Source organism: Eulemur rufifrons, chromosome 8 (assembly GCF_041146395.1).
Source record: "Eulemur rufifrons isolate Redbay chromosome 8, OSU_ERuf_1, whole genome shotgun sequence".
Classification (NCBI taxonomy): Eukaryota; Metazoa; Chordata; class Mammalia; order Primates; family Lemuridae; genus Eulemur; species Eulemur rufifrons.
Genome location: NC_090990.1, coordinates 90,163,254 through 90,179,825, shown reverse-complemented (window position 1 = coordinate 90,179,825; position 16,572 = coordinate 90,163,254). Strand labels below are relative to the sequence as shown.

General features: G+C 41.4%; 1 protein-coding gene across 1 annotated transcript in view; it reads right to left on the bottom strand.

Moving 5' to 3' along the window:
- Positions 1-13,684, bottom strand: part of SOAT1 (sterol O-acyltransferase 1) — a 72,931-nt gene extending 59,247 nt beyond the window's left edge. The window contains exons 1-2 of the mRNA XM_069478397.1: positions 13,573-13,684; positions 129-254 (exon numbers count right to left, since the gene is read on the bottom strand). Coding sequence (XP_069334498.1) covers positions 129-246 — 118 coding nt within the window. The 5' untranslated portion in view covers positions 247-254; positions 13,573-13,684. The remainder of the gene's footprint in view (positions 1-128; positions 255-13,572) is intronic.
- Positions 13,685-16,572: the final 2,888 nt, after the last annotated feature.

Genomic DNA, 16,572 nt, shown 5'->3' with positions numbered 1-16,572 from the left:
TTGTTACCAGCTATATAAAATTTTAATACCCATTTATAATAATGGGAACTAAAGAGATGACAATCTCTGATCTAGTACACTAAATTTGTCCTTTATTTCATTAATTCACCTCAAATTAAAAGCCTCACCATTGCTAGGTATCTGTAAGGACTCCTCTGTAGGGTTTCTCCCGTCTTCATCTTCCTCAGGATTTTTACTGGACTTTGACAGCCGGTTTCTTAGAGACATCTTCTCTTCGCCCACCATTGTATTATCTAGGAAAAAAGATATAAAAAGCTCTGAACCAAGTATCTGGCTGAGGTGAATTTCCCAATACCACCATATTTAAGAGAGGTGAAATCTGATAATATATTTTTCCTTTTGTGTTATTTTAATCATGTTTAAGCATTTTTTGAGTACAAGATACTCAAGATGGCAAACTTGAAGAAAGTAACTCCTATAAAGTAATTGGCTGGTTTCCAAGGCCCTTTTTAAACATAGCCCCTATTTTTTTTTTCTTCTCCCTGACGATGGGAGGAAACCATTGTTAAAGAACAATTTAGTTTAACAAGGCATAAGTATGTGAAAAATTAAGGATTAAATAGCAAAAGATAACCACAAAGATGCCACAAGTTACAGTATAATTAATAACAAAGTCAATGGTAAAAACAAATACTGGCGGGGCACAGTGGCTTATGCCTGTAATCCCAGCACCTTGGAAGGCCTCGGCAGCCTGGACAACATAGTGAGACCCTGTCTCTAAAAAAAATAAAATAAAATTAGCCAAATGGGGTGGCAAATGCCTGTAGTGCCAAATATTAATACTAAGGAGGCTGAGGCAGGACGATCACTTGAGCCTAGGAGTTTGAGGCTGTAGTGAGCCATGATTGTACCACTGCACTCCAGCCTGGGCGACAGAGCAAGAACCTGTCTCAAGCTGGGCGTGGTGGCTCATGCCTATGATCCCAGCACTCTGGGAGGCCAAGGTGGGAATTTCGCTTGAGGTCAGGAGTTTGAGACCAGCCTGAGCAAGGGCGAGACCCTGTCTCTACTAAAAATAGAAAAAATTAGCCGGGCATGGTGGCGAATGCCTGTAGTCCCAGCTCCTAGGGAGGCTGAGGCAGGAGGATTGCCTGAACCCAGGAGTTTGAGGTTGCTGTGAGCTAGGCTGACGCCACGGCACTCTAGCCTGGGCAACAGAGTGAGACTTTGTCTAAAAAAAAAAAAAAAAAAAACAAACCTGTCCTAAATAAATAAATAAATGAAAATAAAAAACAATAAATACCTTAAGTTCAAAGACACGAGAGATCAGAAGATACAAAGGTTTCACACAAGAGAAGATATTTTGAACTAAGTTTTGAAGGATGAGAACAAAGCATCCCATGTGTGAGAGTTAAAACAAGGGCTTTTTGAAACCTATTCAGGGGACCATGACTGAATCAGAATACTTTACTAGAGAATAAGAAAGAAGTATTTGTTAAGTATCTCCTAATTGCAAGGACCCTGCTGGGTGCTTTACGTTTTCTTATTTAATATTCTTAATAATTCCGCAAAAAAAAGTTATTACCCCTAGTTTTCATATGAGAAAACAATGGCTCAAAGTAGTCATTATCGATGTCTGCTACCCATGTACCAGCACACCTGCAGTTGAACAAATTGAGTTTATTAGGAACACACATCATGGGAAACTAAAGATAGAAACAGGATTTGACTAGGTGATTTTTGAAGAGTCCTTAAGAAGCAGGGGTTTACTCCAGACTGGGTACTGTCAGAAAGTGGAGACAATTCTATGATTGGGTATAACAATAAATCTTCTCTATAAGGGAGCAGACTATAAGGAGGCTAAAGCTATAATTGGCAAAGCAACAGCAATCACTCACATTAGCCTGGAGAAGGAGGCATTTGATAATTTGGGGTTTGGATAGTGTACATGTTTCATCTGTGTTCAGATACGATCATGACATGGTCTTGTTTTTGTCTTGATCTACCAAGGTCACAGAATGGCCTTGTCTCATGCTGACGTTCAGCTAATCAACCTAGCTGTTCAATGCCAGGCTAGTTCATAGCAACATCAAGGCCTAACTGATACCAGAGCAGCTCCAGGATGTTAAGAGTTGCTTTTTCTCATTACAGTAACTTGCCCAAGACCACACAGCTAATGACAGAGCCAAATTTGAACCTGTATTAGTCTCCATCCAACAAACATCACTAACTATTTTAAAAAGAAGTCAGTAACAGAAATGTGATGAAGAAAAAGACTAGAAAGAACAGGAGTCAAACTATAAAGGTCTAAGAAATTAAAAGGCTTTTTCAGGAAGGCAGGGGTGAGCCATTGTAAGCACTGAAAAAACAGGATCAAAGTCAAATTTTAGGAAGATAGATATCAAGATAGTACAAGGTTTACTCTAAAGCAGTGTTTCACTGTGTGATGAAGTTTTCACTAGTCTAAAACAAGAAGTGAAAAATAATGAAGTACTTATTCTTAAAGCTACATATATTTAAGTTGTGAGATTATGGTCTTCCTAATTAAATGGTCATGCTAATTAAAATGTGAAAAAATACTTCCTAAACTTTTATATTAAAATATCCTTTCCTTTGATTGTCCTTGGAATTCTTGGGGGGTGGGGCGGGGAAGAAAATGTCCTTTCCTGTATGAAATGATGAAATATAGTACATGGTGAATTTGGTTGTTTTTTCAACTATCAAAGCTTGGCAAAGTGAAAATCTGACAAATCCAGATCAATTCTATTCTAGTTTTTTCTGAAATCAAATAAATGCAACAGAATTGTGGAGCAGTAGATGAATATATTAAGCAGAAATTTTAGGAGATCAATAAGATATGATTAAGAAGAACCTAGGAAAGAAGTCAGGGTTACTGATAAATATTTCAAAGTAATCTGCGTAAAAGTGACAGAGGAAGCCACAAGAGCATCTAACTCTCCAACAGAAATGATTAAAGAAGTGAGAACTGAAAACTAAACTTTCAGGGAAGCCCTCAAAGAAAGCAGAAAAGATATAAGAAAATGACAAAATATACAAAAGGAACAAAGATATTTCAAAAGGAAGGCATTTCACAAGGAATAACGTGGAATTAAATATAGATACTCTTTTAAAGAACATACAACAAAAGTTTAAAAGATAAAAGACAGCAACATAAAATTTTAAAATGCCAGATTAAAGTTTACTACCCAAGCCCTATGACACAGTATAACAATGCAATGTTTCTCAAACTAGATAACGGCTAACTTGAGTGTTTACGTGCCTTACGTGTAGTAAATATGTCAATCTCAATATAATCTTTGTTATTCCTCAAATATTCTATGGCCACCATGTCTTCCCATATACTCTTCCCTATAGAAAGCTATTTCTCTTCTGTCCCTTCTTTGTTTAGCTAACACCAACTCATCCTTCAAAGAGTCGTAGCAGCAGCAGGAATAAACAACAAGATGAACATCAACAACAGCTGTGATTTAATGAGCACCTATATGTACCTCCCAGGCACTATGCTTTTAAGCTCTTCACATTTTCTATTTTTTGTGAGGTGGGGTGTTGTGAAGAGGGGTGTTCATCTGCCTTGTTTTTGTTGAGATAGAGTCTCACTCTGTCGCCCAGGGTAGAATGCAATGGCATCATCGTAGCTCACTGCAACTTCCAACTCCTGGGCTCCAAGCAATCCTTATGCGTCAGCCTCCTGGGTAGCTGGGACTACAGGCATGCGCCACACAAGGCCGGGCTAGGTTGTTGTTTTTTTGTTTTTTTTTTTTCTCTCTCTCTCTCTCCATTCTTTTTGGTAGAGAAGGGACCTCACTTTTGCTCAGGTTAGTCTCAAACTCCTGAGCTCAAGCAATCCTCCCACCTCAGCATCCCAGAGTGCTATGATTACAGACGTGAGCCACCGGCCTCTTCACATTTTCTTATTTAATCTTTATAACCTTAGATAGATATTATCCTCATCTTACAGATGAGAAAAATATAGTTTAGGGAGTGATTTAACTTGTCGCAAATTATATAATTCTCCAGCAACAGAATTAGAATTTAAAATAAGGACTATCAGATTCCACAACCTACCATCTAATCACTAGATTACCTCCAATTCACCTCCTCTGCTAAGGTTTCCTTGGCCACCATTTCTCATCTTACCCTCTCTGTAGTTCCACTACACTCTGTGCATCCTATCACACAGTATGTCACCCTATAATCACAGGGCAATACTATCTGCCTTTTATACTAAGTTTAAGCTTCGGAAAGACAGGGACTATGTAGTATTTCCTCTTTGAATCCACCAAATCTAGTAGGGAGTACTTGGAGCATGATAGGCATGCAGTAGGAGAGAAAGTAAATGTATCAGTTAATAGTTAATACCATAACCAATTATTCTAAATATAAGACAGTCTTTGATTTAAGATGGCTTGACTTACAATTTTCCAACTTTACAATGGTGAGAAAGCCATATGAATTCAGTAGAAACTGCACTTCAAGTACCCTTTTGCTTTTTACTTTCGGTACACTATTCTATATTGAATTTATAATTCAATAAATTTCATGAGCTATTCAACACTTTATTATAAAATAGGCTTTGTGATAGATGACTTTGCCCAACTATAGGCTAATGTAGGTGTTCTGAGCACATTTAAGATAGGCTAAGCTATGATGTTCAATAGGTTAGGAAGACTAAATGCATTTTCAACTTACAATGGGTTTATTGAGACATAACCTTATCATAAATTGAAAACCATCTGTAATAGGATACAGTGCTCTACACTTGCAGAATCAAAAGGAAAATATATGCTAGGAATATGCCAATGGACACATCTTTATTGTTAACAGCTTTATATCTACTCAAATGTTCTTAATTGGGGGCTGAGGAGTCTCTTGAGGGTATGCACAACTTCAAATATTTTCAATAACTGAAATAGACAATTCTATGTTTATCACATAAAGAAAGCTATATAAAGCAGGCACAGTGGCTCATGCCTGTAATCTCAGTGCTTTGGTAGGCCAAGGTGGAAGGCTCATTTGAGGCCAGGTGTTTGAGATCAGCCTAGGCAACACAGCAAGACCCAGTATCTCCAAAAAATTTAAAAACTAGCCGGTGTGGTGGTGCACACCTATAGTCCCAGCCACTCAGGAGGCTGAAGCAGGAGGATCACTTGAGCCTAGGAGTTCAAGGCCGCAGTGAGCTATGATCACACCATTGCACTGGAGCCTGGGTAAAAGAGTGAGACCAGGTCTCAAAAAAAAAAAAAAAAAAAAAACTAAATGGTTTCTAAGTGCTAATATGAATCATTGCCCTATATGAGGAATATCATAGTTTTTTCTTATCCTCTCATTAAGACAGAACCTGAAGGGGGAGTTATCCTTCCAAGTCAACATTGTTTCCCCTTTCCTTCCTTAAATACCTCAGCCGGATTATTTCACCTGATACTTTCCTTGTTGCAGGTATGTACCACTTTCCTCCTCACTGCCCTCTCTCAGTGAGGATTTGAACACCTCTCTAATTCTGTCGCACCACTAATTCTGTCACACTTCCTTTACTTCAACATCCATGTACACAGATCCTTCCAACACCCTGGCCTCTGAGTCTCTTGCCTTCTTCCTGTCTCCAACAAGCTGTTTTTACAATCCAGTTACACCTTCCCCTAGAACTTACTATTACCAACAAATCCACCATGTCCCTAATTCTGATTTCCAGCAGCTAACCCTCTGACCACCACACTTACTCTGATATTTCCAAACCACTTCTTTCATATCCCTCTCCCCACATCAGTCCCAGACTTCCCTGAGATCCACACTCATAAACAGCCTATTTCAGTTGTCCCCAACTTTTTTGGCACCAGGGACTGTTTTCATGGAAGACAATTTTTCCATAGACCAGGGAGGTGGGGATGGCTTCGGGATGATTCAAGCGCATTTCACTTATTGTGTTTATTATTACATTGTAATATATAATGAAATAATTATACAACTCACCATAGGTTGGGGACCCCTGGCCTATCTGACATATTTATGTCGATGTCTCATAGGCATCTCAAACTTAACATGACCAAAACTGAACTACTGACATTCCCTCCGATTCCACTCCTCCCACTGTCCTCCCCATCTCAGTTAATAAAACTAGCAGTCACTCTTTGCCCAGATTTTTAGAACCTAGGTGTTACCTCGATTCTTTGCTTTCTCTCATCTAGTCCAACAGTCCAGTTCTAACCCCTTCCCACCACACCCACCGCTCACTGCAGCAGCGTCCAACTGTTCTCCACTCTGTTCTGTTTTCTTAAACACAGCATCCAGAGTCATCCTTTTAAAGGATAAGTCAGATCAAGTCATTCCCTTATTCAAACGTTCCGACATTGGATTTTGTTCTAAGTCCTCACCATGGTCTAATAACTCCTATATTACCTGCCACTCACCACCACCCTGACTCCCTCACTTCCTACCACAATTCTCTAATTACTTCAGCCTTCTGCTATTTCTTAAACCAGGCTCATTTCCACTTAAAGGCCTTTGCTTTCCCTCTGTCCAGAGCATCTCCTCCCAGATACCTTCAAGGCTCTTTCACACTTCATTCAAGTTCTCTACTCAAATGTCCCTTCCTCAGGGACTTCATCTTCTATCTTAAAAAGAAAAAAAAAAAAAAAAAAACCACTATGGAGCCCTGTTCCTCTTTTATTCCCTTATCCTACTTTTATTTTGCTTCAGAGCACTTATCCCCCAATATATTATATTGCTTATTTTCTATCTACCCGACAAGACTGTAATACCCATGAAAAGTGCAATTTTTTCTTGTTCATCATTTTCATCCAAATATCTACAACTGTGCCTGGAACACATTCTGCACTTAATAGAATTTGTTGGGTGAATTAATAGTCACCAAGTATTTTCATGTATATTAAGGAAATAAGATTTCATCACATGTTCATGAAGCAATCATTAATAGGCTAGCATGAGGCCGGGCGCGGTGGCTCACGCCTGTAATCCTAGCACTCTGGGAGGCTGAGGCGGGCGGACTGTTTGAGCTCAGGAGTTCGAGACCAGCCTGAGCAAGAGCAAAACCTCGTCTCTACTAAAAATAGAAAGAAATTATCTGGACAACTAAAAATATATATAGAAAAAATTAGCCAGGCATGGTGGCGAATGCCTGTAGTCCCAGCTACTCAGGGGGCTGAGGCAGGAGGATCGCTTGAGACCAGGAGTTTGAGGTTGCTGTGAGCTAGGCTGACGCCACGGCACTCTAGCCAGGGCAAAAGAGCGAGACTCTGTCTCCAAAAAAAAAAAAAAGGCTAGCATGAGAGTTGGAACTGATGTTCTTCATTTTTATTTGTCTTTACCTGTTAATATTAAAAAAATTAATGAGGACATTTACCTCATTTGGGATGTAAATTTCACATATATAGGAATTATTAAAATGATCTGTTCTAGAGTTTAAGATTTTTCATCAACATCAGCCATTCAGGACCCAATTCTAAACTTAGGTTGTCTAAGAGATGCTGAAAAACAATTTGCCCTTTACTGGAAAAAAATCTCTCAAATTTGAGACTGTTCTCCTAAAACAACTCAAGTAATTAGAATAATAAATGTTATTAGCATAGGTAAATTCTTTAGTGGGTAGTTACTATTTGCTAAACTCTCTGGTAAGACCTTTCTATACATTATCTCTTTTATTCCTAACAATAACCCTATGAGGTGGGTAATCTCATTCCCATTTTCCAATAGAAAAATTAGTGACTGCCAGAAGCACAACTATAGATGACCGTAAAGGAAGAAAGAAAACTTTAAAAGTAGGAACATAAAACAAAAAAAAATAGGTCTTTTAGTATAAGACCAAAGGAATTGTTTCAGTCCCCCAACACATAAGTGTATCAGAGCAGACTTTACCTGAAGTTCATGCTTTAATGACCCTAGCACATCTAAAAAAGGCTACAGTAAACATAGAATGCAAGGAAAAATGTATTTGCATTCAAATGAATTTCTTTTTTTTTTTTTGAGACAGAGTCTCACTCTGTTGCCCAGGCTAGAGTGAGTGCCGTGGCGTCAGCCTAGCTCACAGCAACCTCAAACTCCTGAGCTCAAGCAATCCTCCTGTCTCAGCCTCCCGAGTAGCTGGGACTACAGGCATGCGCCACCATGCCCGGCTAATTTTTTCTATATATATTTTTAGCTGTCCATATAATTTCTTTCTATTTTTAGTAGAGGTGGGGTCTCGCTCTTGCTCAGGCTGGTCTCGAACTCCTGAGCTCAAACGATCCGCCCACCTCGGCCTCCCAGAGTGCTAGGATTACAGGCGTCAGCCACCGCGCCCGGCCCAAATGAATTTTTTTTTAAGTTCTGACACAAAGTATGTGTCAACTATCTGAAAATTCACACATTATTAAGCATCTCATTTTACAATATTAGATAAATATGTAATAATACAGAGGTCTACGCCATTGTATTCTTTACACACACACACAAAAATACATTGTGAAGAAGGCATTATTAATCATTTAGAATCAAACACGTTCTCATGAAGAAGATAAAATTAGAGCCAGGATTCAAAGAAGGAATAGAAGTTTGCTAGGCATAAAAACAGGATGCGAGGAAGGGAGCACTCTATGAAGAACGTATGAAAAAGAACAGACCTTGGTGATTGATTCATTAAATCAAATATTTTATTGAGATCTACTATATGCCAGGCCCTAGGGATACAAAGATGATTACAACAATCTGCGCTCTCAAGGAGTGGAAATCTAGTGGGAAAAAGACATAATTATAACAAAACATAATTATAACACCCAGTGATATTAGAGAACAGTGATTGAAATGTATGTAGAACATGAAGGGAACACAAGCCTGGTGCCCAATAGAACTTACGAGAAATTAGGAAAGGTTTCCTGAAGGTAAAAATCTAGGTTAAATCTTTTTTTTTTTTTTTTTTAAAGAGACAGAGTCTCACTCTTGCTCAGGGTGGTCTCGAGCTCCTGACCTAAACTCCTGATCCTCCCGCATCGGCCTCCCAGGGTGCTAGGATTACAGGCGTTACCCACCAAACTGACCCACCAACGCGGCCAAGGTTAAATCATAAACAAAGAAAAGGAAAAAGACAGGTCAAGGGCCTTTAGGGACCATTGTAAGGAGGAACTCATCACATAAATAAGGAGCTAATATAGGTTTTTAAACGAGAAGTCAATTGATATTTGTCTTTAGGAAGGTAACTCAGGAAATAATGTGGAGGATGTGCTACGGAAAGGAAAGACTAGAAGGGAGAATAATGAGCTCACACGCACAAAAAAAACATTAAAGGCCTGAAGACAGGCTCAAATAACACGTTTAGTAAATGAATAAGTAAATTAAGGGGGATGAGATAAGGGAAATGAGATAAATTTATAAACATTAAGCTGAGGAGTCAGTGAGGTATCCAGCTGCCTATATGCAGAAGGCAGTTGAAAATATAAATCCCAAGTGAGTTTTCTAACTCACTAAGGCTATTGGCCATAGGTGTACCATTATGCTAAGCAATTACAGGTGGAAGAGAAAGCATAGATAATTAAATATGATGTGCCTGTGGGTCACCCAAGTAATCATGACCAACAGGCTATTGAATATGCAGTCTGGGCTGAAGGCAGAGATCTGGGGATCCATCAGTGTACAGGCAGTAGCTAAGGCCAAGGCACGTGAAGGAAGTCCCCCAGGGCAGGAAATAATAAAGTTAACATCTACATAGCACTTACTATGGCTCATTTGATCTTCTCAACAACCTATGCAGTAAATACTGTTATCCCATTTTACAGATGGTTAATTTCCCGATATTATGAGGCATTTAAAAAAACAGTAAAAAAGCAAAGCCTAAAAGAGATTAGAGGAGAACCAAGGACAAGTGATGTTGAAAACCAAGTCAGAGGGTTCAAGAAGAGGTAATCTATGGTCAGAAACATGAAAAATGCAAGTAGGACAAAAACGGAGGCAAAAAAGGGACGGTGGGACATGGGAATTTCACAATTTGGGGACATTAATAGCTTGACTTACTTAACTACATGTACAGTTAGTTTCAGAAGGACAAAGAAATATATTGGAGTAGGCTGCAACATGGGTTGAGGAAGTGAAAACAGTGATCATAAGACTAGTCTCTCAAGAGGTCCAGCAGTGAAGGAACCACTAGTGTTTATGAGTGCTGGGCGTGGGGGGTGCACCACTCATCTCATTTAACATTTCCATTTTTAAAGATGCAGGAGATTCAGAAATGCAAAGAAACTTGTTCAAAGTCACACAGCCAGCAAGTGGTAGTGGAAATATTTCCCCTCTGGGTAACCTAACGCTGACTAGGTAGCTATTTAAAAATACACCAACACTGAAGAATTTCTTAAGAATCTAATCTGTACGTGCAGCTATGTAATGTTCAGTGTGATAAGTATCTAACTTTTCTTAAGAAAGCAAAACAAAAAGAATTAGTTTGAAAAACAAGGCCGGGCGCGGTGGCTCACGCCTGTAATCCTAGCACTCTGGGAGGCCGAGGTGGGCGGATCGTTTGAGCTCAGGAGTTCGAGACCAGCCTGAGCAAGAGCGAGACCCCATCTCTACTAAAAATAGAAAGAAATTATATGGACAGCTAAAAATATATATAGAAAAAGTTAGCCGGGCATGGTGGCGCATGCCTGTAGTCCCAGCTACTCGGGAGGCTGAGGCAGAAGGATCCTTTGAGTTCAGGAGTTTGAGGTTGCTGTGAGCTAGGCTGACGCCACGGCACTCACTCTAGCCTGGGCAACAGAGTGAGACTCTGTCTCAAAAAAAAAAAAAAAAAAAAAAAAAAAAAAAAAAGAAAAACAAATGAACTATGGTGGAAAGAAGTGTCAACTTTCACCTGCCTGCAGTGTTCCCATTAATAGAGCTTTCAAAAGAGCCTATCACAAAATGTGAGTGCCTACTCCAGGTGAAGAACTTTGCTACATCACCCTCTGGTTCAGTGGGGAAAAAGGAAAACAAATTGGGGTTAGAATATACAATACAAGCATGAAATTTCTCCCTCTTCCTTCCAGAGGTTTGCCCCAGTACAACCCTACAACTTTTACATATGGCAGAACTGAGTCATGAAGTAATTAGCAAAACTCAAGAACACAGACAAATTCTCATTTACATTTGTATGGTTAGTATAATCTCCTACCCAGTGTGGCAAATTCCAAAACAAAGGCCTCCCCTTTGACAAATGGAGCTTAACTGGCCTTTGTTAAAAACTTTTTCCAAGGCCAGGCCTGTTGGCTCACACCTGTAATCCTAGCACTGTGGGAGGATTGCTTGAGCTCAGCAGTTTGAGACCCAGCCTGAGCAAGAAGGAGACTCCATCTCCACAAAAAAAACCGAAAAATTAGCCAGGCGCACTGGTGCACCTGTAGTCACAGCTACTTGGGAGGCTGAGGCAAGAGGATCACTTGAGCCCAGGAGTTTGAGGTTGCAGTTACCTATTATGATACTGCTACATTCTACTCAGTGTGACAGAGCCAGGCCCTGTCTTAAAAAAAAAAAAAAGTCCATTTCTGTGCCTAGCTTATTTTACTTAAGATGATGTCCTCCAGTTTCATCAGCGTTGTTGCAAATGACAAGATTTCATTCTTTTTTATGGCTGAGTAATATTCCGATTCTTTCACATAGGAAAAAGGCACTTTTTCCTCGTTAATACAGCAGTTCCCCCATATCCACAGCGGATACACTCCAAGACACACAGTGGATGCCTGGAACCTCAGATAGTACCAAACCCTATACATATTGTTTTTTCCTATACATATATAAAGTTTAATTTATAAGTTAGGTACAGTAAGAGACAAACAACAATGAATAAAATAGAACAATTACAACAATATACTATAATAAAAGGTATGTGAATATGGTCTCTCTCTCAAATTTTTATTGTACTGTTTTGGACCTCCAACCTCACGTAACTTATCCAGAAACTGTGGGTAAGGAAGGACTACTGTACTCCTCATCCAAAGTTCCTTCTTCTGTCCTCCAACTCATTCATTCTTCACTGGGCCAAGTGCTGGGCCAGACTCTGACAATTAAGATATAAATAAGATAGACTAGCTCAGCCTTCATGAAATTTAGTAGTAAAGGGAACAATTAAAACATCTAGGCCGGGCGCGGTGGCACACGCCGGTAATCCTAGCCCTCTGGGAGGCTGAGGCGGGTGGATCCTTTGAGCTCAGGAGTTAGAGACCAGTCTGAGCAAGAGCAAGACCCCATTTCTACTAAAAATAGAAAGAAATTATATGGACAACTAAAAAATATATACAGAAAAAAATTAGCCGGGCATGGTGGCGCATGCCTGTAGTCCCAGCTACTCGGGAGGCTGAAGCAGGAGAATTGCTTGAGTCCAGGAGTGTGAGGTTGCTGTGAGCTAGGCTGACGCCATGGCACTCTAGCCCAGGCAACAGAGGGAGACTCTGTCTCAAAAAAAAAATATCTAATTAACAACTCATTACAAGTAAAGATTGCTGCTAAGGAGACTACAGAGTGCTCGGGCTTAACCTGGACAGGGTGATTTCCAGAGGAAAAGATATTTAGGCTGATTATTTTGAGGAATGCAGAGGAGTTGGGAGAAGGGAGAGGATAGAGCATGAGAGGTGGAGGAAACCCCTAAAGGCCAGGAGACAGGAAAGAGAATGAAGCTTTCCAAGAACAAAAATAAAGCCAGCTGGCTTCAGCCTAGAAAGCCAGGAGAAAAGTGGCCCAAATGACCTGGAGATAAGATGAGTGGGCTTACTCAGTATTTTGGTATTTATCCTCAGAGAATCTGAAATCTTTTAAGAGTTCTAAGCATGTGATGCACTGAGACACGTGCGTTTCTGAACGATTCCTCTTCAGTACGTCTTAGTTCCTTCCAAAACCCACTCTCATGTCTGGACAACACCTAGACTTCCTTAACTAGCCATTCATCGATACTGCCCAACTTTAAAAAAGAAAAAATGCTTCAAACTGAATTCTACTTCAAGGGAGAAGACAAGTACTCTGAAAAAGAAGGTAGTTTAAACAGGTGACCACTTAAATATTAAAAAGTGACCAAGGAACTTAACCTATATGTAAATATAGAGAATGAAGTTTATAATTGTTCCTCATAAAAAACTTCTAAACATACAGATCACGAATTGCACGGCCATTAACAGTCAAGGACAACGAAAGAAACTTAACTACATCCTGATATATTAAAATAAACATGAGCTTGATCTTCTTAGTGCCATTCTTCCCTTTACACACTTTTTCCCTAAATCATGAAGAAGCCGACTTCCTGAGTGCATTTTTGGTTTCGTTTTTTAAAGAATAAAATGTCTTCTAATTCATCACTTTCTTGACTACCGCTCGAGAGATGACCTGAGATTGGGGAACACTCGCGTGCACGGTTAAAAGGCTGCCCGGCATGCGGGCGCCCGACGGCAACTTTCCCGCCCTCCCGAACTCCCCGGGACGCGCGGGGCCTCCCCTCCCCTGGCCGCGGGCCGCGTCCTCCGCGGGACAGCCCCGGACAAGGCCAGGCCCGCGGGGCCGGAGTCGCAGCCGCCACCTCTCTCCCCTCCTCTCGGGCTAAGGAGGGCAGACCTAGGGAGGTGAGGGAAGGAGCGGGAGCACGGCCGTTACCTGGGGCCCGAGCGAGGCTGCGGAGACCCCCGCATAGAGGGCAGATCCGGGATGCCGTCGCGGCGCGGCGAGCGGGAAAGTCGGCTCCGGGCAGCACTCCCGGTGCCCAGGGCCCGCAGCGACGCCCTCCCAGCCGAAGAGGAAGATAAAGCGCCCGGCCCCTCCGCCCCAAACCTCCCCGCTCCGTTGCGTCACGCGCACGGCCAGCGCCGGCTGAGGCCCTCATTGGTGGTCGCGGCGACCGCCAGGCTCCGCCCACCGTCCACAGCGACCCGCCCCTTCCTGGGCGCACGGGTCCTAGGCTCTGGTTTCCCCCGCTGGCCCTGGAGCCCTGCGGGGGAAGTTTCGCACCGGCAGGTCGTGACACCTGCGGGCCTTGACACAGGCGGCAACATCGTGCTTTCCATTTCCACCCCCAGCGGCAGAAACGGGACCGTGACAACCTCCTGCAAGTCCAAAACGGCACCCTGCGCGGTAGCATGGAACTGAGGAGTCTGGCTCTTCTGTAGACTCACAGAAGCCGCTTCTGGAACTGTGGATCATTGCAGTTTGGACTGACCGTCTAGGAACGAGGTAGACCTGCTAGCCGGAAGCTAGCATGCTTGTATGCTCACCAAGAAGACTCATGCCTTTGTCATGGGATGTTTTGTGCTTTGCAAACCTTGCTTGGCTGTGTCCTTCAGCAGCATTCGAACTAGATAAGGAGACAGAAAAAAATACATGAAACAATGGGACAATTAAGTAATTTAAAAGGTCCTTGGGACTTCATAATCAAAGGAAAAATGACCCAGAGAGATTTAGGACATAGATTAGGTATAACAGTTAATCGCTTAGATTTTAAAAAGGCGAAGGTGTAGGTGAGTTTAGAATAAAGGTAGGTGAAGAAGGCATGAGAGAGGAGCAGAGACTGAAGAGTTGCACTCACAGCCTGCAAACCAGTATGAGCTAAGCTGGCCTGGCTAATTGCTTGATCCCTACTCTAAACAGGTAGACACGCCTCTCCAGGTCAGGATGCCCTGAACAAGTGGATCAGAGTTACTGGAACTGACTTTTAACAAAGTGGACCTTTTAAGAAAGTGGATTTGTGCAAGTTCCCCTGGTCTCCCAGAGCAGGCTGCACTGTTCACCCTAAAGTGGAACCGGCCTCAGCAATCAGTTGAGTTCAGTACTAGCTGTAATTGGCAGACCTGCCCAATTTTGCCTCTTCTACAACAATTGTGACTGCTACTTCTGCCAACTGGTGGGCAATAGGATCTGTTGGATCCCAGCTGTCTTTGTGCTTCCCTTCTCCCCTCCCACCAGTTAAAGAATAATAGGAACACAGGGAATCAATTCTATACTCTGCTGGCCACCCTATATGTGCACCAAGAATACATTTATATTTTCACTGTTGCATGTATTAATTCAAAAATATCTACTGCGTGTTCTTGGTGCTAGAAATAGAGCAGTGAATAAAATAGAAGAAGCTCCTGCACTTGGAATTTTATGTTTCTAGTGGAGAAGATAAGTAATAAAACACATAAATAAGATAATGGCAGGTAGTGATAACTGCTGAGAAGAAAACAGAACAGAGTGGTCAGGAAAAGACTTTCTGAGGATGTGACCGGAACTAAAACCTAAATGAGCAGAAGGAACCAGCCAGGCCAACCATGGGGAGGAAGAACATTCTAGACTGAAGGCCCTGATGCTGAACAAGCTTGGCTTGTCTGAGGAACAGAAGGCTAGGAGGCCTGAGCATGGTGAGTAGGGGGTATGAGGCTGAGGTTGGAGCATTAAGCAGGAGCTTAGTTATGTTGTTGAGTATTGTTAAAGCAACAAGAGGTAAAGCTGGTGTCAGGACTTAAGGAGTTTGTAGGCCACGCTGAAACATTCTGATTCATAGTTTCATAGACAGTGGGGAGCCAGTGAAAGATGTTAATTAGGGGAGTCATGGTTTAGGAGACTGTACTGGAGGGAGGTATAACTGGAGGTGGAGAGATCAATAAGAAGAGTGAGTTGGTAATACATGTGAGGGGTGACAAAGGCCTAAACTAAGGCAGTAACAAGTGGGATGAAAAGAAAGGGGCATATTTGAGAGATGTTTAAAGGGACAATTGACAGAATTTGCATGGGTATATGTGGGGGTGTTAAGGATATATCCAGGATTTATGAATTAGCAGGCTGGGTGGCTGGAGTTAATGCTGACTGAGATAAGAAAATACATCCCAGAAAAGAAGTAGCATAAGCTTTACTTGGGTTAATATTTAAGCTGCATCGGTCTACCTCCTACTGAGACCTGAAGGAACTGAACAAGAAGCAATCAAGTTTTGTTCTGTTTTTATAATAAAATAACTTTCACTTTGTTCTGGTCATATCAAAAATGCACACACTGCAGAACATAAAATCAAATACAGAAAAGTACAAAGATAAAAGACATCTAATATTCTACCCAGAGATGTAGCTAAATGTTGATGTGGGCCAGGAAAAGAACAATGGCCTGAGCCTGGGGACTGAGCCCCACTGCCAAAAGGCACCGGGTTTTACAGGGGAGCCAAAAAGGGAAACTGAGCAGACACCAAGCCAGGTTTAAAACACAAACATCTCAGTTCTTTAAAGGGCCACATCTTCCATAATGATACCAAACCGGCAATAAATCTTTATCCTATCCTAAGTATGTATAATTTGCCATTGGCACATAGGCATAGAAAAACAGATCCATCTAGAGTTAAAGTTTTGAGATTGAGTAAAACAGTAAGGCAAGAGTATAAACCAGAACCTAGACCTTGATTGGAATGTTCCTGAAAACTCTTGGAAAACTGGAATCCTATCTTGTTCATGTATTCCTGAAGCACTGAGCACAATACTTATGGGTCAGTTGATAAGTGTATTGAATGAATTAATGAAGCCAACTGAAGCCCTGAGTTCCAAGGTGTGGATTAGTCTCAAAGACAACAGAGGTCAGACACAATTTCATTCCTTCTCTCGGTGACTCAGTCATCTTGCAAACTGCGTCTTTGCTTA